The sequence below is a fragment of the Neolamprologus brichardi genome, chromosome 4 (assembly GCF_056152115.1).
Source record: "Neolamprologus brichardi isolate AB-2024 chromosome 4, ASM5615211v1, whole genome shotgun sequence".
Classification (NCBI taxonomy): Eukaryota; Metazoa; Chordata; class Actinopteri; order Cichliformes; family Cichlidae; genus Neolamprologus; species Neolamprologus brichardi.
Genome location: NC_142107.1, coordinates 7,446,730 through 7,467,755, shown reverse-complemented (window position 1 = coordinate 7,467,755; position 21,026 = coordinate 7,446,730). Strand labels below are relative to the sequence as shown.

The window sequence follows — 21,026 nt, the reverse complement described above, 5'->3', positions numbered from 1 at the left end:
AATTTGAAAGCTATAACCGGAGACTGTTTTTTTTCTTAATGTGAGTGACTTGACAGAGCTGATTGGGTTGTTTGCAGCAAAAGAGGAAGTTGCAATGGAGACCCTGAAACCTGCAAGCTAGCTTTATTCTTGAGCCGCCCTAAGCACCGAGAAGGGGAATGACAGGAACGGTCGCTGATAGCATTTTATAATTATTGTTGTTGCGGATTTGTAAACGTTTAGGTTTGTGTGTTTTTAAAGCCCGCTTTGACTTTAGAAATCGAGACTGTCGTGTCCGGACACAGGAGCATGTCTGCGGTTGACAGTTAGCGAACGAAAATTATTCCTTCATCCTTCTAGAAAAGCTAACTGGCTAGCCATCCGCTGCAGCGTTAGCAACTGGGTAATTTAGCATCAAAATGCCTGACACAAAACGCTAATTAAAGCTGCACACTTACGTGGTGTCGGCTAGATGCTGACAAAACTATATTTCTGTATTCAACCTAACGGTGGAATTAGCGTTGAGCTGCAATGCGGCTAGCCTCTGGGCTCGGCATAGCTAATTTAATGTCAAGTCTTTATGCCTGGTAGTCGAAAACCGCTTTATTCGAGCAAGGTTGAAATATATATATACATTCAAGGTACAGTCAGCGAGGCCAGACTTTGCTAGCTAGTTTTATGTAGATATCAGTTTAAGCAGTCGAGCTGAGCATGATGAGCTCCCTTTGCGGTTACGTTAGCCAGCAGTACCATAGCTAATGTTAGCCGCACGATTGGCTAACTGGGTAACTAATGTTGGCTTATTACTGTAATTAACCAGCGACTAAGTCAACTGAAGACAGCATCCGAGCCAGCTAAACATGGTAAGTATAATTTAAACTCTGGTATTTATCCAGTTGTTCATCTTTCTTCCTCCCTTCCTGCTGAGGGCTAACGCAATGGATAAGCTTAAATCTTTATTCTACTTCTGAATATAAAGATCTGTCATTAGTGAAGATGAATACATTAGCATACAACTGGCAGCGTATGGGGATACGTTGTATGCACTTATACCTGTATACCTTTTTTTGTCATCTAACGGTTCTGAGGCCAGGTATTTCACAGGATGTGACAGCTCTTAAAGCCATTTTACGGCACAGGACGCCCATCTTGCAAAACCGAATATTTTGTTTGACTAGTGTTGAGTCTCGGCAAGTTGTGGCTTATTTGTGGAATTCAGACTTGCCTGGCATAGGGGCTAAAATCTCGATATGCTATCTTGCGTTCGTAGGCAGGGCCCAACTTCCTCCACATGAGAAAACAAGGGTAGTGCCAAACTATATTACGATTAAGCCTGTGCTGTTGCCTTTTATAACTAAGTGCTTTACTCAAACAGCAAGCTGGTGTAATAATTGGCTATAAGAACAAGATACTTGTATGCCAGTGTATTGTTCTCTTTACTATGTGTGAACATGTGTATGAGGACTCTCTTTCTGTATGCACGATTGTGTTGTTATACCACGATTGTACACAAAAAACAAAGGAATTCCTCTAAAGACTTAGTGATTATATGCTCTGTATGGTGATGGATCGCTCATGTTGTTTGTACTTTACTTTCTATTACCTATTAGGCTTCAGAGGAGGCATCGCTGCGCGCACTAGAGGGCCTGATGACGGAGTTCTTTCATAGCTGCACAACTAATGAGCGAAAAAGAGAAATTGGTAAGTAAGGTCTTGCAAAACAGTACACTTAAGAAGTATGACCATGATGCAGTATTTTAAGGTTCCCATCAGGCTGGTCTAAAATGGAAACGACACAGAGCAGTGTAAGAATGTGTAATTGAGGGTTAATGTGCCTACCCCATAATCATCCACAGTAACGTACAAACGTTTCATGCGCGTTGACCACTCCTCCTCCTCATTTCCTGTGTGATTACCTGTTTTTGCTCTTAAATAAATTCAAAATATCTACAGTAATTAAAGAAGAGCTAAAAATGTTTAATTAAATATGGAAAAAGGAACCTAATCAATGCATTTCTTGGTGAATGTTGGTCTGTCATGCATATCTGTGGATAGGTTGACCACAATGTGCTCAGGTTGTGCAAGGATGGTTGACTCTTAACTTTAAACATTTCTAATTGGTACCAGCCCTTGCTAATTGTTACCAGAAGTACTATACCATTTCTATACCATTTAAAATGTCTCATAGCACATGCATTAACTTTAAAGTTGTTATGTGCTTTATTAAAGGGAAACCTTTGTAGAGCTCAGTTCTTGGTTTAAAAAAAAAAAAAAAGCTAAAGGAGCCTTTGTCTTTTGATGTAGATGAACGGTAGAGTTTCCTCTATGTGAAACTCTCTTGCCCTTATCCTTAAAATTCTTAAAAGATAGTATATTCCTGCATTGAATAGTCTGGATCTATAAATACAGAGATACTGTTGAGTGTCAGGATCATGTTTAAGGTGGTCTAAAATTGTTTTGTTTCTATAAAAAACATTAATCTTTTGCATTCTTGGTTTTTTAAACTTCCACTTCCTGTGTTGTGACGCATTACTTTCAGTCTGATTGCTAGCGAGGTGCTAGTATTGAACTACTTCTGTGAGAGCTCATGCTTACTTCCTTTTTTCTGCAGAAGAGCTGCTGAATAACTTTGCACAGCAGACTGGAGCGTGGCGCCATTGCATGTTCTTCCTCTCCAATACTCGGAATGAGTATGTAATGATGTACAGTCTCACAGTATTTGAAGTAAGTCCTGTAGGTGGAAGATGCATGTTCTCAGTTCAAAGTACTAGCAAGAGCTTTCTCTCTTCTTTTTTTTAACATTTTGTTTTCAGATAATTTTAGATACTTAATACATGCATACTGCGAGAAGACGCGTATGTTAACAAGAATGTGTTTCATGGCCTTTTCCTGTTTCCTCATTTTTTATAATTCTGCAAGTGAAGTTAGTTAAAAGTGTAGCAAATTTTCCACAGAATGAAAGAATGAGCATAAAGTGCCCTTTAAAAGCTGCCTTTAACTTAAAATGTATATCTGAAATGCCTAATTTTTTTTTAACCTCATTATATTGTGTTTCAGACTAATCTTAAATGGATTACATCTTTTATTTAATATAAAACCTTTACTGAAGTATTCCCTTTCTTGCATATGACATCCTACTTTTATCCGTGGGTTGTGGGGTTGTTGTACAGCTGATTGGGACATGTGCCTTAATTCAACATGATTTAGAACTGAAAACATCAGCCTTGACTTTCTCTCACTATCTGTGGTGTATGTTAGAGTTAAAACCAAACTATGAGATTTAGAGAATTTCCTGCAAGCTGTGATTCAAGTCTAGTGGGAGCTGGAGTTGGGGTTGCAATTAAAAGAAGAGATAAAAATACCTTAGTTTCATCCAGGAGTCAAGAGCACTGAAACCTCTGATTCTCAAGTGAAAGCTGTTAGGAAATACTGCATTTTACCAGTCTATCACTAGAGTGGCCACTATTCCTCACTAAACGGCTGAGAATTTTCCCAATACACCTGAACAACTCAGAACACGGAAGCAAAATCCTGTGGTCTGATCCATTTGTTCCTAATTGCCTGTTCAGTTTATGGCTGCAGTGAGATGAAGCCTGCCCAAGCTTTCATAAGACAAGACGCAGGGTACACCCTGGACAGGTCGCTGGTTCATGGAACGCAAAAAGTGTGTTTTGCCACACTGTGTGGAGGGAACCAAAGACAGGCAGCTGTCAGTAGCAGCAGCATGATGGGATGGTGTTTTTCTTAGATGGTGGATGGTCAGGAAGGTCAGATCGAGTGTAGTTGGCTTTCAGGCTGGTAAGGTGATTTATAAATGTAATTGAGCAAGGGGGGGGAAGAGCATTAGCTTTGGGAAACGTAGCAGACCTGAAAATCCTGCGCACTGATGCTCCCCCTCATTGGTTCAACAATAAAAATTTCCTCCAATAACGAAAGAAATGTTTTAAAATGTAAAAGGCTTGCAGGATCTTCCCCAAGACGATTTGAGATGCTATACCTGGCAAAGGTGCTTTACCCAAGTGAAGGGTCCTTCCAATAAATTGACAAATATTTTTCCTTGGTCATTGTGGAGTTCTGTGCACAGATTGGGTGGGGAAAAATAATCCCTTATAAGATGGGCCTAAGACATTGTGGAAGTGCACTGCATATGTTTGTATAAATATGTTTTTGTCATCTGTACACATGTTTTACAGTTGATTGCTAATTGTAATTTTCAGAACCTGGTAAACAAGATGTGGATTGGAGTTGCTTCCCAGGACAAGATGGAAATTCGCAGCTGTCTTCCCAAACTCCTCCTTGCTCAGCACAAATCTGTGCCCTATTTTATCCGTAATAAGCTTTGTAAAGTCATTGTAGACATTGGTCGCCAGGATTGGCCGATGTTCTACCATGATTTCTTTACAAACACCCTTCAGGTAAGGAGTAACCCTTGAAGCTGTTTTTCTGACCGGAGTGGTGTCTGTCATATTTTAGGCCTGTTTATTGAACAAAATGACTTGGTTTGCAACAAAAGTTAGTGAGGGTGGTCTCTCAATATCAAACCACATCTTTGATATTGATATTGATATTTATATAAGTGTCAAAACTTGTCATTATCGGTACAGGGGAGGTCATCTTTAGGGGTGAAAGGGTTAAGTAATGAAATGAAGCTGATGAAGACACAAAAGTTGCATTACAAAACCAGAGCTTCTGTTGCATGGAACATATATATGTTCTTGTGTAATTTGAAGTAGTTCTAAAAAATATCCCTTCTCTGTTCCTCCCTTCTGGTCACATTTATTCCAATTTCCTTTGAGGTTGTCTTTTGTTTTTCTTTTTTTTGTTGTTGTTGTTGTTGTGTTTTTAATCAATTTGCTGTACTTATGTCAGCATTTTAAGTTTGCACAAAGATGTTTTGAGGAAGTGGCACAGTCTTAAATAGAGAAGTTCAGTTATAATCCAAGAAAAATACATTTTTGTTTTAATCTCATGAGATATCTGAAATAAACCCAAATGAATTCTGCATTAAATTGTTCATTCAGAGTGGTAAGCCACATGAACTAGAGCTTGATATCATCTTGTCTCGTGGTGTGTTTTGCTAATAAATGCCTCCTTAAACAGCCAAACTTAGTATGTGTAATGCATTCGTTCTGTAAAGGGAAATTACATTCAATAAAGGTCCTTTTGTTTTATTCTAAAACAGCTGTGTTAGGCTTTGAGTGTATGCAATGAAATAACCTGATCTGTTAAACTTCTATAAAGTCTGTCAGTAGGCTTTTAACCAAACAGCTTGGAAAGTATTTTGGAGAATTAGGTAGGTCACTAGGTAGTCGATAAGATTAACGTTTTGAACTGTGTGTGTGTCCGTCAATCTCCTGTCTATAGTTGATCCAGTCCCCGGCTCTGGCTCCACTGGGGTTGGTTATGTTAAAAACCACATCAGAAGAGCTTGCATGTCCTAGGGAAGACCTGAGTGTTGCCAGGAAAGAGGAGCTCCGTAAACTGCTGCTGGAGCAGGTGCCAACAGTGCTTGGACTGTTGACCGGTGAGGACAACCTTTAATGCTTTGTGAACTCTTAGTGCTACTTAACAGGGGTCTCTCCCTGTCCCCCTGCAACAAATTAATATTTGTTTTGGTTTGGTTTTTTGGACGATTCAGAGGTGTCCCTATATTCTAGCAAACAAACCGTTTCGCAACATTTTTGTTACTGAAATATAATTTTGAGGGATCTTAATATGCCACGTTTCAAAGGATGGAAAGGACAGTCGTAAATGCAGGTGTACTGTTAAGAGTAAAGCGTTGCTATATAAAAAAAAATATAATAAGGTTTGCTAACTTTATTTAGGATCAAATATGACAAATCAGACAAATCCTTCAGTATGTGTTAGTAACTGGGTACTTGTTTTCAGGAATTCTGGAGACATACTGGGACAAGCACAGTGTCATAGCTTCTACACCGCCTCCCTCACCCACCTCAGGGGAAAGCAGTGAGTGAATTGTCCCTTTCAATGGTTAAAATGGGAAAGACTTAAAATTGTGAAACAGGAGTTTGTTTCTTCTTTATTAACCATAACATTTTGTGTTTCTTGAATCAGTGGAATTGCTGGGCAGCTTGTTTCAAGGTAGCCAGTACTCAAAACTGCTTTGTCAGCCCATGGCAGCATTGGACAATGAGAGTCATCAGCTCTGTTGCCTTGTTTTGGAGTGCTTGGCCCACCTGTTCAGCTGGATCCCTTTGTCTACAAGTATTACGCCCACCTTGTTGGCATCCATTTTCCATTTTGCACGATTTGGCTGTGATCTTCGGCCAAAGGCCAAGACAGACTCCTTCATTTCTTCCAACTCCTCCTCCTCAAATGGACAGCTTAATCCTGGGACAATGCCACCAACATCAAATGGAGGAGAGCTAAACGGACAGCAAAACGAGGCTAACAAGGTGGACCGGGCCCGGCTTGGTTTACTTGCCATGACCTGTGTCAATGAACTGGTGTCAAAGAACTGCGTGCCAATGGATTTTGAGGAGTACTTGCTGCGAATGTTCCAGCAGACCTTCTTTCTTCTTCAAAGGCTGACACGAGAAAATAATGCTCATACAATCAAGAGCCGCTTACAGGAACTTGATGAGAGGTATGGCTAAATTCTTAATTTGACCAGAGCATTGGTGCATGAGCAAACTCGCTCTGTACAGCCATTTACTTACCCTATGACACAGGTATCAGCGGTATTCTCCCTCCATGTTATGTCATTGCCACTTACCAATTGGTATTTTGGTCACACCCCACAATATGACATTATCACATAACTTTACTTGCCATATGATACTATTGCAATTTTGGGCATCTATCAATAGTATTGCATTGGCATATATTGTTATTTATTACCTTTTTTTGACTTCATTATGTCCTCAGAGTTAACTTTGTCAATACCCAATCAGGAAAAAGTTATCTTACTTTTTTTATGAGCTTGTCAGTCATACCAACACTATCACTAAAACCTGCCATAAAAGATGGGAGTCAGACTGCAATTGAGTGGGGTCAAGTTGGCAATTATGTGTAATCTGTTTCTGATAATACAACAATTCTGCCATCCCTATTGGTCTTTGCCAAGAATGTTTCCTTTTGCAAATATCTATTAGTTTCTTATAGGGCTGTGCGATATGACCAAAATCTCATATCCCAATGTAAGAATTCTATCATCCCGATAACAATATAAATCACAAAAATGTAACATTTTTGTAAATTCTGTGAATCTCGGGCAGCTCGACTTGTGGGAAGTGTTTCCAGCTGCGCGTCATGTAGCTGGAGTCAAGTGTTTTAACCGATGCATGAAACTATACATTTTTAGACATAAGTTGTAACGGCCGCCGTTTTCTTTGTGAGTATTTATTACACGGCGTGCTGCGGGGAAAAGCCTGTTCTAACGTTTGAGTCTGAGGTTTATTTTTTAGCACCTGGCAGCTATTTTTTACTTTTCATCCATAAATAATCTGCTCTTTCACGTGATTCAGTTTATTTTGAAAAGTCTCAACAGGATCTTGAGCTTTATTGTGAAAGATTTATGTGGAACATAAACAAGCGGACACGCGATGGTGTTACCATCGTTGTTGCTAACCACAACGCATAAAAACAGGCGCTTGTCCGTCCATAGTGTGGTTATATTAAATATAAGAGAAAAAATATTACCGTAAACAGTTTATTTTGCGACACCACGAAACAAACGATAGCGTAAAATGAAACGATAGACGTTTTTATATTGTCATCCGATATATATCGTTATATGGAACAGCCCTAGTTTCTTATGTATTATATATATTTATTTAAATAGGCTGCTTGCAGAGTGATAAGTTGTATATATTTTAATTTGAAGATTATACTAGATGTAGTCATTTTTACAAATTCTGTTTTACCTGTGTCTCTTTCATTAAGGTTTTTTTAAACACATCTGTGACATTGTAAATTTTCACGAGTGGTCAGACACATGCGCCACATTGTTATGCCCTTAAACATTGCATCCGCAGGATTATAAAACATTATGATCAAGTTACATGCTCCACTTAATCTGATAAGTAATAATATTGTTGACCATTTAGACCAAATATATTTTGAAATATTTTGTATTTAATATTTCATGTTTTAAATGTAAGATGTATGTCCCGACTTTTTGCTTCAGTTATTCCTTTCTTATCTTGCAGTTACCTGGAAAAGTTTACAGACTTCCTGCGTCTGTTTGTCAGTGTTCACTTGAGGCGAATTGAGTCAAGTCCTCAGTTTCCTATTGTAGAGTTTCTTGCCCTGCTTTTTAAGTACACTTTCAACCAGGTAATGATTACCTTTTCCACGTTCATGCAATGCAGCTGAAGATTCTATGTAAACTTCCTTCTCATGCACATTTTTTATTTTTTTTATTTTAGCCCACCCATGAAGGCTATTTTGCCTGTTTGGACATTTGGAGTGTGTTTTTGGATTTTCTAACAACGAAAATCAAAAGCAGGCTACCAGACAGAGAAAGTGTCCTGAATAGGTGAGTCGCTCAAGAGATATTTACAGAAACACTCAAAGAACTAAAGTTGATTTAATGATTTCCTATTTTGTCATTCATTGTTGAGTGTGAAATTGCTGTTGTGTAATGTATTCATGTGCCAACTGGGCAGGTACAAAGATGCCTTAGGTCTTCTGTTAAGGGAAGTTCTGAATCGCATACAGTTCAGATGCAATCAAGCCCAGTTAGAAGAGCTGGACGACGAGACTCTGGATGATGATGTAAGAACATTTAATAATGTAATAATATTACAAATATCAACTGCAATGTTTCATATTATCTGTCTATCTTGTAGCCACATGGAGCATTAAATTTGCAATACTTTAAGCATAAGTACAGACTAAAGAAATGGCTTTATCTTCAGTGTCTGACTACTCTGCTTCATTTTGTAACCATAGCAACAGACTGAGTGGCAAAGGTACCTGCGTCAGAGTCTGGAGGTGGTTGCCAAGGTGATGGAGCTGCTCCCATCCCATGCATTCTCTACTTTGGTAAGAAATCACTGTTGGTGTCACCTTTTGTTTTTTGTAAGGCAGTTTAGAGACATTTTAAATAGACCAGATCAGAGCTTTATTATTTTTAGATTTAGAAAATCTAGTAGCAGAAATGCTCATAACCTCATGATGACCCATTTATCAGCACAGTGTATTTTCCTTAAACAGTGAAATCACTTGACAATGATGGCAAGAAGTATCTTCTGTTCTGCATTGTAAATTTTGTTGTAAAGGAGTACATTAATAGGTTAAACCGTCATCAAATACACACCAAGGTGTCTTAAGCCTCATTAGTATCTGCTCTGATCGACTCGCCATGGTTTTTAGGGTTTTCCATTAGGTCATAATGTAGTAGTGTAATAGTGTCATAATGTCATAATAGTACCTAAAATGTGACGTTGTCAGACTGCATGCCACCGATTGGCTGGTAGTAGCATCACTCGATGAGTCATGAGAATATCTCATTCACGAAAACCAATATCACCATCATTTCAAAGAAGATAATTATACCTTTATTATACTTGTTTATAACTCTTTTTATAAAACTGAATTAAATTTTATTTTGAACTTGCTTCCTTAAAATTGAGTAGGTCTTTTAGTAATGATTTAAGTTGCTTGTGAGTTCTGAGGGTATAATAATGTGGGGGTGTTAGTACATGTAACAACCTCCTCCTTATTCTTCTTTTTGCTCTAAAGTTTCCAGTTCTTCAAGAAAATTTGGACGTATACCTCGGCTTACAGCAGTTTATTGTGACTACTGGCACAAGTAAGCACAATTTATTGATGGGGGAAAAATGCTTTTATGTCGACTCAATAATGACATCACTTCTGTAGATTAAAATATTAGATCGATCCTGTAATATTTGTTTTTTTGTCTTTTTGTTGTTTTTATCTAGGTCGACGGCTAAATATCACTGCTGAGAACGACTGTCGTCGACTTCACTGTTCTCTCAGGGACCTCAGCTCCCTACTTCAGGCTGTTGGACGCTTGGCTGAGTATTTCATTGGGGACGTTTTTGCTGCACGTTTCAGTGACGCCCTGGCTGTGGTAGAGAGGTAAGCGTGTATTACAAATCAAGGTCAACATAGCCAGACTTTGTTTGCTTTAGTTGGCTCAACAAAACCTAAAACTCCAGTTTGAGTTAATGATTATCAACTTTCTCTGTTAATCTTGGCTTTCTGCTTCAGATTCTGTGCACGCTCAGATTAAAAAGGGGGATTTTACACATCATATTACAGTCCTTCAGCAAAAAAAAAAGTTCCCTGTGAGTTCTGCTTACTCCAATCAGAGATGTTATCAATCAAGATGATTAAAAATGTATAAAGAACATAAATAATATAACAGTACAATGAATCAGTGTTGCAAATAAGACAATAGATCCACCTTAGACTGGATACATTTAAATATTAAAGGTCACTGTCAAATATAAAGAAAGCTTTAATGTGTTATAGCTTAACTAGCAAAAGTTCATATGTAGCCTCCTAACTTTAATCTTTCTTCATAGCAAACCCCTCTGAATCCTATGTTTGTATTTAAAAATGTACGCTGTTAGTGTTGCAGACTTTTGTCGCCAGCATTACAAAATCTTATCTTGACATTGCCTTCTCTTTTTTGTGTGTGTGATTTATTTAAGTTGCTCTTTGGTTGTATGAATTCTGATTTCTTCATATTTTAACTGATGGTTTTAAGGAATGAGTAAAATATCAAAAAGGAACATTTGGCTCTTTTTTTTAAGATTGGTTGAAGTGACTTGTTATGGCTCCCAGACCAGCCTCTATGACCTGGAGACTGCTGTGCCTTCTGTGCTCAAACCAGACCTCATTGATGTGTGAGTATCATGTTTAAAGGAACATTGAACAGTAAAATTTTATATGTGATCCAACCATTAGAAATGAAAGACTCATGGAGTCAAAGACAGTTTCATGCAAAAGAGAACAGGGAGCTGAGCATGTGAATAGCTATAGGGTTTGTGTGAAATGTTGTGGACACTGAACAGCTGCCCTTGCTGCACAGTTGCCTTGCATTCAGAGCAACCTCATGTTTTACATAATAAAATGACAGAATATTTTTAGTCTGGCTTCAGTGTTTTATGTTCAGAAGATATGAGTTTATGAGTTTTTGTGTGCCAAATACAATTCATGCTACCACGAACATGGCTTTAGACATGTCAAAGTTACACAAATTAGCAAATTAGGTAAGCAGTATAAGTAAGAAATGTGTTTTAACTCTGTGTGCGTGTGTGGTTTCATTTGTTACAGACATGCACAGGCTCTTGCTGCTTTGCAAGCTTATTCTCACTGGCTCGCACAGTTTTACAGTGAAGTCCACAGTCAAAACCAGAGCCAGTTCATCAACCTCATTAAGTCTGCCGTCGACGCCAGTAGCCCGCTCATCACAGCCAAGGTAGCTTCAATGTCAAGCATATTACAAATCCAGCCTTTACTAATCAACTATTTATATTTAGAAATTTTTTTTAGAAATTATTTGTGCAGAATCTTTGACTTAAGTAAACCTGTGTTTATAAGAAACTGCATGTCGCAGACACAGTAAGTTTCATGTTGCAATAGTGGTTTAAAAATTAAGGAAGAAGTATAATTTAGAAACTGTTAACCAAAGCTTTCAGCATATTCATGGTTTTTATATATGTCTTTAAGTTGATCTGAAACATCTGATCCATACAGTTTATCTTGCCCTAGCTTGTATTTATAACAAAATGTTGCAAATTTAAAGAGCTGTAAAATATATTTTTCCACTTCTAGTCGGTTTAAAAATTTTTTACACTTAAATCTTCAGGTACCAGAAAAGTTGATGCTGTCAGCGTGCCATCTGATGGTCTCCATAACCTCTACAGTGAGGCCTGTGTTCTTGGTCACTTTGCCAGCTGTTCAAAACATCTTCAACCTGATTACTACACAAAATCAGACACGCAGACTTCCCCAGGAGGTAAATAGTGTACTTTTATTTTCCATCAATCATTATATAGTATCATGTTTCAATCACAGCTTAACAATGTGAATATGTACATTTGTTTAAAATGTTGTCGCCAATTTAAATTTTCTGTGTGACCTTGAACATGAAGTGAATGAAGTAATCTTCTCGTACAGGCTCACATGTTGGTGTGTAGGGCTTTATCCAATATGCTGCTGCTCCCTTGGCCAAATTTACCAGAGAGTGAACAACAGTGGCAAACACGCTCAAGCAACCACGGCAGCCTGCTGGCTGCACTCACTCGAGAATATCGTATCTTAAGAGGCACAGTGAACATTACTTCACGGCAGCCTGGCCTGAATGACAGTCAGTATTTACTTAGGTTTCGTAACTCCTTATCTCTTTTAATTTTATTATGCTGAGTCACTTTTTGTCCACCTAATTACGTTTTCTCTCATGTAGTCAAAGCAGTCATACAGCAGACTCTGCCTGTGCTCAGAGACATAGTGGACAGTGTCTCCAGTGAATCCACCAAGTCACGTCAGATCTGTTATCAGAGTCTTCAGGAGTCTGTCCAAGTGTCCCTCACCCATTTTCCAGTGTTTATTCAGCAGCCAGGTCAGTTTAATATCTGTGGTTTGGGTCATTCTCAGTCTTAATGCCACAGCACATTCACAAGTTTTTGAACTTACTTTTTCTTTCCAAACACCTTTTAATCAGCATATGGTGCTAAGATGCAGTATTTCCTTCTTTTTGTTTTTACAGATTAATTTGTATTCTACTGCTGACTGACACTAATTTTCTATAAAATATGTTCATTTCACCACATGATAGCCAACAGCCAGTACTGAGATTTAAAAACACAGTCCAAATCAAAAATGGACTTTAATTAAGCTTGTGGCTTTTTTTTTCATGGTTTTGATTGCCTTTTTAAATTTAAATACTTAATCTAAAATATTTATGATGATTTCAAACATAATTACAAAATTAAGAAATCTTTTATACATTCACTCAGGCTATTATCTCAATCCAGCCCATCTTTAATGGTCCACTTTTGCCTCTTTTCTGCTGGCACCTACTCGACTCTACCCGTTTTCCATTACAATTTAGTATCACATCAGTGTGGGTGGGATCATAGCAACATGGCCCAGAAGTCCCATCAATGTGACACAAATGCAACACAACAATGGATGACATCAAGGCGATGGTATACCTGCTGCTAAAGCTGGGCAAACACTGCAATTTTTTTTTCAGTCGCATTATTCAGCTTCTGCTCAAACTGCACGATTGACTCGCAGGGGTTAGAAGTTCGTAGGTCACGATGCAGGGTCTCACACTATACGGCCCGATGCTCTGATGCGACCAGAGTGCTCACACTGTGCATCCATAAAAATGAAGGTTATAACAGAAATTCTGTCGCTCGCTCTCCCTCTCTGTCTTTCACTCACACAGACACGCACACCACCACCATCAACTTTGCTAAATTGCTAATGAAAAACACTGATCAGGCAGCTGTGATTGAGCAGCAGTGTAAATCCAACTATTTTCACGGTTGTTGTGGTTGTGATAATTTTGTGAGGCCACATCGAAAAGGCTCGGATGAGCTTGCCATAGTTCTACAAGTTGTGCCTCCAGTACACACGCTGCACTGCCGTGCTGCGCTGTCTTTTTCACTGACATTTGTGTTTGCGCGTGCGCAGTGTGAGAAGCTGCGGTGACACCCTCACGACCAAGCGATTGATGATAGGGAGCTGGTTGTGAGGTGTTAATCACTTCTCGTTACCCCACGTATACTACACAATGCACAACGCACGATGAAGGCCAAAATCAGGCCGTTCGCCAAAACGGTCGCACGACTCAAAAATCGGCTCAAAATGGGCCAAAAATCGCACAGTGTAAGTCCAGCATAAGGAGTCACTCTCGTGACTCGGCAACCTCGCTCCCTGGCCAGTCAGTGACATGCAGGCTGTTGACGTCACATTTTCTAATCAAGTCAAAACCCTTAGCACCTCGGCTGAGTAAGTACTGAAAAAGTGCCAGGCACCTACCATCTAATGGAAAACCCTAAAAACTGAGTCGAGCTGAGTAGGCACTAGTGGGGAAAAAAGGCTTTGGTGGCCATAGCACAGACTTTTGTTGTCACTGATCTAGAATTTCAGCTTGATTCACTCACATATATTTAAAGTCCACAGTGAAGCTGATTACTATGAATACTGCAGAAGATGTTTTATCTAACTTTAACCACTGCATGCAAGATAATTTCATGTAGCACCATACCAGATCCACATGTTAGGTAATCGCTTCAGTTTTGTTAATTGTCACTTCTCTTTTGTAGATGTGACAGATGAGATGTTGGCCTTCTTCTTGACGTTGTTCCAGGCGTTACGAGTCCAGATGGGTGTTGCTTTCACAGGACAGATCATCCACACGTTTCTTAGCATGTTCACCAGGTTAAAAAAAGCTTCTAGCTCAAGACGTCATGTTAAACAATAGCCACCTGTTGCAGTCACATTTATCTTACGTCATCTTAACACTGAGTAACTTCTGTTGTTTTCATTTGCTCTAGGGAGCAGCTGGCAGCCAGTATTTTGCATGAGGGCAGTGCAGGGTGTAGGGTGGTGCAGAAGTTCCTGAAAATCCTACAGGTGGTGGTGCAAGAGCCCGGTCAAGCTTTTAAGCCCTTCCTACCCAGCATCCTTTCTTTGTGCATGGAGCAGGTCTACCCAGTTGTGGCAGAGGTCAGTTGCATCGCTGTTTTGTTTGACTTGTGGGTATGCTCTAAAATGTCATCTGTGATGTCACTTCTTTTTTAAGAAAGTACACATACTATACCTTACTAAAATATGAATGGATGAATCTCTGGTTTGTTTGACAGCGATCCTCTCCAGACATCAAGGCCGAGATGTTTGAGTTACTATACCAAATACTTCACCAAAACTGGAGGTACTTCTTTAAAACTTCAGTCTTAACAAGTGTCCAAAGAGGAGATTCAGAAGACACAATGGAAAATGAGGCCCAGTTCACAGCTGCCATGCAGGTGCGTTCATGCATATAGAACAGCCCTAATACTTGTAATGTGACGTTTAAAGAACTTATAATTGTAATGTCAACTGTAGGAGAGGTGATTGTTGATATTGTTGAATCTCGTCCCACTAAATTTCCTGACGTGTGCTGAAATTTTCCAGGCTTTTGGACAGTCTTTCCTGCAGCCTGATATCCACATTTTCAAGCAGAATCTGTGCTATCTGGAGTCTCTCAACAGCAAGCACAAGTTATACCACAGAGTGAGTTCAACTTTGTCAGGATCTTTGATTTTTAGGAGCAAGGTCATAAAAAAAACCGTTCTCTTAGTAGTCTGCCACAGTCTCAGGGCTTTAATGGTGCACGGATTTCACTTTTTGTGTATCTGCAAGTGCAGCATATTCATAATAATGTTAAACTAACTGTTAGAGCCATCAGTGTAAGTTCAGCTTTAGAATTGAAACTAGTGGTCTAAATACAATTTATTGGACTTGATACTGGACAGTAATTATTGCAGCTAGTCAAAAGATCTATACAGTGGATACAAAAACATTGCAGATTCTACCTTCGGCCAAATAAGAGATTATACGTATGAAATGTGGCTCCTTATTTAACATGTAACATCCTGTTAATTCCAAAAGGTGGAACTAGTGCTCTGTTTTTGTTTCTGTTTTAGATGTTAATAGTATGACAGTAATTTTTTGGATCACAGTTTCTAATTTACAGAAATCTTAAGCCAAACCAATTGGAATTCCTTCTAACTAGTTAGTGTGACTCTAATAATAAGTAGGTTTAAATTAATTTAAATAATTTAATTTATTTATTTTGATTATCTGTAATTAAAGCAGCAGTGAATGGGTCCCAACATAACAATTCTTGCACAGTGCAACCAAGGCAGCACACATTTCCCTTGTCCACATGTGTGAATTCTATAACACATGTACTAACGTTACTCTTATTTTCTTTTCTTTTTTTTTTTTGTGTGTGTGTGTTTGTGGGTCCTTCAGAAGCTTTTCCGGACCTCAATGCTCTTCCACTTCATCAATGTGCTGCTGCAAGTCCTTCTCCACAAAAGTCACGACCTTCTTCAGGAGGAAATCACCCTCGCCATTTACAACATGGCCTCTGTTGACTTCGATGCCTTTTATTCGGCCTTCATGCCAGAATTCCTCAATGGCTGCCACGGTGTGGACAGCAGCCAACGAGCTGTTCTCGCACGTAATTTCAAGCTGGAACAGGTAAGTTCAGTGACACTTTCTAAAAAAAAAATGCTGCACGTGGTGTTCTGTGGGCTTGCAAGTTATTGTCCCCCAATAGGTTAATATGGGTAAATGTACCTCAGGGACTGTTGGCACACACAGGAATTTCCACTTGTTGCACAAATAATTTAGCAACAGTACTTAGATTGCTCCAACAGCTGTACATAGAAATCAAATTTGTCTTTTTTTCTTTTCTTTTTTTTTTATAGAATTGTCATAGCTTATCTGCTATTTGCTGCTACCCCATCTCCTTGCATTCTGTTAAACTTTGGCTGCACAGTAAATAATTAGTTAACATTATAAAAACACGCAGGTGTTTTCATTTGTCTGATAAGACCACTCCTCTGGACTGTTTTTGTTTTTTGTTTTGTTTTTTGGGTTGTTTTTCATGTGTGGATGTGCATAAATGACATTTTTCAGAGTTTCTGGTTGTGTAGGCAAAACTACTCCCTTATTTTCGAACTTACATGAGTTTGTAGCCCTCACATCAGTCACAGTGAACATCCACCAACCTCTAAGTCTAACAAAGTAAATAAACACCCTTCGTGCTGCTGTATATTAATGTTGACATACTGGGTATAATGAGAGCCAACATAGTGGAGCCAGCCAACTTCCTGTTCATCCATTTCTACAAAAATTAGCTGAAGGTAGGGAAGCCAGTTTGGTCTGTGCGTGCATTTACCTAATGTCTGCTGATTGGTCTATTTAAAGATTTGCAACAAGACGTAGCCACTTGATAGCACCAGTTTCCACACATTAATTAAAAGCTAATAATCTTTAACTGTGTGTGTAAGAAATAGCTTGTTGTGTTTGTCTCTGTGATGATGCACACTCTCAGCCTGCTGCTGCTATTTCATGCTTGAAATGAAACATTAATTCTGGACTACAGTATTCCCGCGCCACATTATGGTTCACCTTTCGTGGACTCACTACATCACAGTCTGTAAATTTATGTCACGGAAATTTAGCAGAATTTCACTTACTGTGTAAATCAAGGGAATACTGTATTTCTGCACCTTGTGTGAAACAAGGTGGTTTAGGGGTGTGGGAGTTGTTGAGAAGTTTTGGGGAAAACCTATATATTATAGGTTCACTATTCTATCAGTCATGGCTGTATCTACTTACTGGACATGTGCTTTTGTGCATTTCTTTCATGAATTAATATTAGTGTCTGTTCCTTCTCTTTCCTAAGGACCTGCCTTCGTTCACTCAAAGCGTTCAGCGGCTGGTGAACGATCTTCGCTACTACAGACTGTGCAACAGCAGCCTGCCCACTGGCACCATCAAGCTATAGCACGATGACTGTTTGAACCACTCCACATACCGACAGGACTGCCTGTGCTGACCACTTTCCCCAACACTCCTCCAATTCAGCTTTGCTCCACCTTTTCAAAGTAACAGGATGGAGCAACACACATTGTTTGGTTAGGTAATTGGAGGTTGAGGATGCTGCTGATGTTTTTATTTGATTTCTACTGTAGAAGGTTGGCACATTATTATTTTCAAGGCAGTGCCCTCCTTGTGAATTGCCAATGAGTTTGGTGAGAAATGTAAACCTGGTCTGCATTTGGCTTTTGCCCAGACCTGGAGCAGTCTGAGCCAGGCCTTCTTTCCCACGCCTCTGCAACAAAGCTGGGCTGGGACAGAGCACTTTCAACTCATTTTGAGTTTTGTTTTAGTTTTCTTTAATGTCTGCTTTTATTCATTTTGCCTTTTTAATCTCCAAAGGAGAGAGACTCTCAACTTAAGATCTTTCATATCATTCCATTCTGAAAAGAGAAAACCTGCTTGAATAATAAAGTGCTTTTTTAATAAAACCTTTGGCTGGTCTCTGTGCCCTCTGCTGGTCATCTTATAGTATTCATAATGAGAATTTTTTATTAGATATTATGTTTTCCTTTACTTCACCACAGTCATCTATTGTATAATATGTTTTAGCCTTTTTATTTATTTTTTGTTTTGTTTATTTGTAATATGCAAAAAATGTTCCTTTTCTGATCCACTGGCAGAACATGTCTTAACTCTAAGAAAAAACCAACAGAAGCCTTGAAACATGACATCACATAAAATCAATCACATGACAAATATGTGCAGACTATAGGGGCAGCACGGTGGCATGGTGGTTAGCACTGTTGCCGCACAGCAAGAAGGTCCTGAGTTCAATTCCACCATCAGGCCGGGGTCTTTCTGTATGGAGTTTGCATGTTCTCCCCGTGTTTGCGTGGGTTCCCTCCGGGTACTCCGGCTTCCTCCCACCGTCCAAAGACATGCAGTTTGTGGGGATAGGTTAATTGGATAATCCAAATTGTCACTAGGTATGAATGTGCGAGTGAATGTGAGCGCGAATGGTTGTCTGTCCCTGTGTGTTGGCCCTGCGACAGACTGGCGACCTGTCCAGGGTGTACCCTGCCTCTCGCCCTATGACAGCTGGGATAGGCTCCAGCGCCCCCCGCGACCCTGAAAAGGATAAGCGGAAGTGAATGAATGCTTAGCGGACTCTGTCAACTGCACTCAGTTTGATAAGAGAGGATTTTGGTTACAAAATGTCACCTTGATGCTGATTAGTACTGTGCAGTCTAGTCGGCGTCAAGTCTAGACTGCAAAAAAGGGGATGCTTAGGAAAATTTAAAGGGGGCAGCAGTTTATTGAAAAATCTGCAAATATAAATCCATATATAAGGGAATTTTAACAAAACTGAAGTCAATATGACCAACTTTATACGTCTGCACTGTCTGTATTGGCGTGGCTGTAGCTCAGGTGGCAGAGCAGGTCAGCTACTAACTGGAAGGTTGGTGGTTCTGCTCCAGTCAGGATACTAACCCCATGTTGCTCTCCGATGCATCCATCGGAGTGTGAAAGTGTCTGGATGTTAGATACGGAGCACTTAACACTTTAGAAAAAAAGTGATTGGGTGAATGAATTTGTTGTATAAAGTGCTTTAAGTCCTCAGAGTAGAAAAGCGCTATATAAGAACCAGTTCATTTACCATGAACTCTCTTAGTCACGCTGTCTTGTAATGTACCTAATTAGTCTTCAGGAATAGTTCTCTTCAGGCTTCTTGAAGCACATTCAAAGCTCTTCTCAGGATGTTGGCTGGATTTTTTTCTGTCCTTTTTCAACATGATGCCACGCTGCTTCAGTAATGTTGCAGACTGGGCTCTGGGGAGGCCGATCCATGACTCATCTAAGTGCTCCCTTTTGTGTTTTTCTATCCAGGGATGATTTTGCTACGCTCCTTTGTGATCAATGTAATGCTGACTAATGAAGCTGTTGCCAGGTGGTATTGCATGCTGGATGATAATCTGACTACTTTTCTGCATTCATAATTTCCTCAACCCTTTCACCATTTTACAAATGACTAGACATTCACTGTTGTACATTTATCCTGATCACCTCTATATAACTGAAAATGACTTGAACCAAAGTTTTCAAAATTGAGTTCATCACTCCATAAGACCTGCTGCCACTGAGATATGCTGTGACATGAAAAAAGTATGTTTCCCCTTCCTGATTTTGGTATTTAAATCATGAGTTAACTTATTAATGGAAAAAAGTTATCCAAACCTACCTTCATGAGTCATGAGTTAATTGTGATTAACCACTTTTTTTCTTTTTCTTTTTTTTGAAAGCTGAGTTCAGTTTCACTCACCACACCCAGGACAGATTACTGCCAGACCTGTTGGATCAAGAAATCACTTAACCAGAACCTGTCTGACAAAGTAAGATACGCTAAAAGACAAAGAAAAAGCAGCACATGACACCATTATCCCCAAATGGAGAAAATTTGAAACAGTGGTGAATGGTGAGTGCACTGACGACTCGTCCAGGTGTTCACATATAACCCAGAACAACATCTAGTTCATGATTCAACAATAAGAAAGAGTCCGGGCAAAAAAAGCCTCAACAGGAGTTCAAAGAAGAATACCACTGCTGACCAACAAGAACTCAAAGGCTCATTTCACATTTACCAAAAACCATGTTAATGATCCCCAAGACTTCTGGGAAAATATTCTGTGGACTCAAGAAAAAAAACTGAACGTTTTAGAAGGTTTGAGTCCTGTTACATCTGCAAAAAACTAGCACAGCATTTCATAAAAAGAACATCATACCAGCAGTCAAACATGGTGGTGGTAGTGTGACCGTCTGAGTCTGCTTTGCTGCTTCAGACCTTGAGGACTTGCTGTAATTGAGTGAACTATCTTTGTCGAATATTAAAATTTGTTTGATAAACTGAAATATGAAAGAGTGACAAATACTCAGAAAACTAAGAAACCAGAAAGGCGACAAATACTTTTTCATACAGTCCTGTATATCTAATTGTTAAGCTTGTATTTGATGCTGATCAAATCCTTATTTCAATGAAGTTCTAGTTACATCCACGGGTCATTTAAATATTTTTGTTGAAATACCACCTAACAGATGCAATTGTAAATTGCAGTAAGTGCCAGATCTTATTAAAGAAAATCACAGATTTGCAAATGTGAGTTGTGGAGGCTGAAGTACAGATTACTTTAAAACAACAAAAAAGATGCGTTTCGGAGGCTGAATGATCATAAAATGGCCATTTTAACATATCTTTGCTTCTGCTTTGCGTCTCCTAAGTGTTTTGTTATTAGAAACACACATTTTCAACAAAAAAAAGAGCAAAGTGAAGAGCAGGATCAGCGTTCAGCTCTTAAAATGAGCTGGATTTCACCTGCAGAAAGGCGAAAATATCAACTAAATAAGATTTATGCGTGGAAGTGTTTCTTTTTAAATCCATCGGGTTGAAAGCGAGGGGAGATTTTGAGTGACGCACGTGTGTACGGAGAACTAACACAGGTCTG

At 39.2% G+C, this 21,026-nt stretch overlaps 1 protein-coding gene across 2 annotated transcripts; it reads left to right on the top strand.

Moving 5' to 3' along the window:
- Positions 1–59: 59 nt before the first annotated feature.
- Positions 60–19,477, top strand: xpo6 (exportin 6). 2 transcript variants are annotated; one of them, XR_015718980.1, is made up of 25 exons: positions 60–842; positions 1,590–1,680; positions 2,591–2,703; positions 4,197–4,394; positions 5,344–5,503; positions 5,869–5,946; positions 6,055–6,586; positions 8,151–8,277; positions 8,370–8,479; positions 8,610–8,718; positions 8,896–8,988; positions 9,688–9,757; positions 9,888–10,047; positions 10,728–10,820; positions 11,251–11,395; positions 11,786–11,935; positions 12,097–12,286; positions 12,383–12,538; positions 14,256–14,370; positions 14,487–14,658; positions 14,796–14,957; positions 15,106–15,204; positions 15,949–16,179; positions 17,393–17,629; positions 19,417–19,477. XR_015718980.1 is itself a non-coding variant. In XM_006809153.3 (24 exons), the coding sequence occupies exons 1-24, from the start codon at positions 840–842 to the stop codon at positions 17,492–17,494; spliced, it is 3,459 nt and encodes a 1,152-aa protein (XP_006809216.1). In that variant the 5' UTR covers positions 60–839; the 3' UTR covers positions 17,495–18,017. The 2 variants fall into 2 exon arrangements, 1 of the variants encoding a protein (XP_006809216.1); XM_006809153.3 differs by lacking the exon at positions 19,417–19,477 and having other exon boundaries at positions 17,393–18,017.
- The last annotated feature ends 1,549 nt before the right edge of the window (positions 19,478–21,026 follow it).

Bases quoted from the DNA above. Each gene is read 5' to 3' on its own strand.
- xpo6 (XM_006809153.3), top strand. The intron at 4,395-5,343 runs GTAAGGAGTAAC...TCCTGTCTATAG, and splicing joins TCTTTACAAACACCCTTCAG to TTGATCCAGTCCCCGGCTCT. The intron at 14,659-14,795 runs GTCAGTTGCATC...TTTGTTTGACAG, and splicing joins TCTACCCAGTTGTGGCAGAG to CGATCCTCTCCAGACATCAA.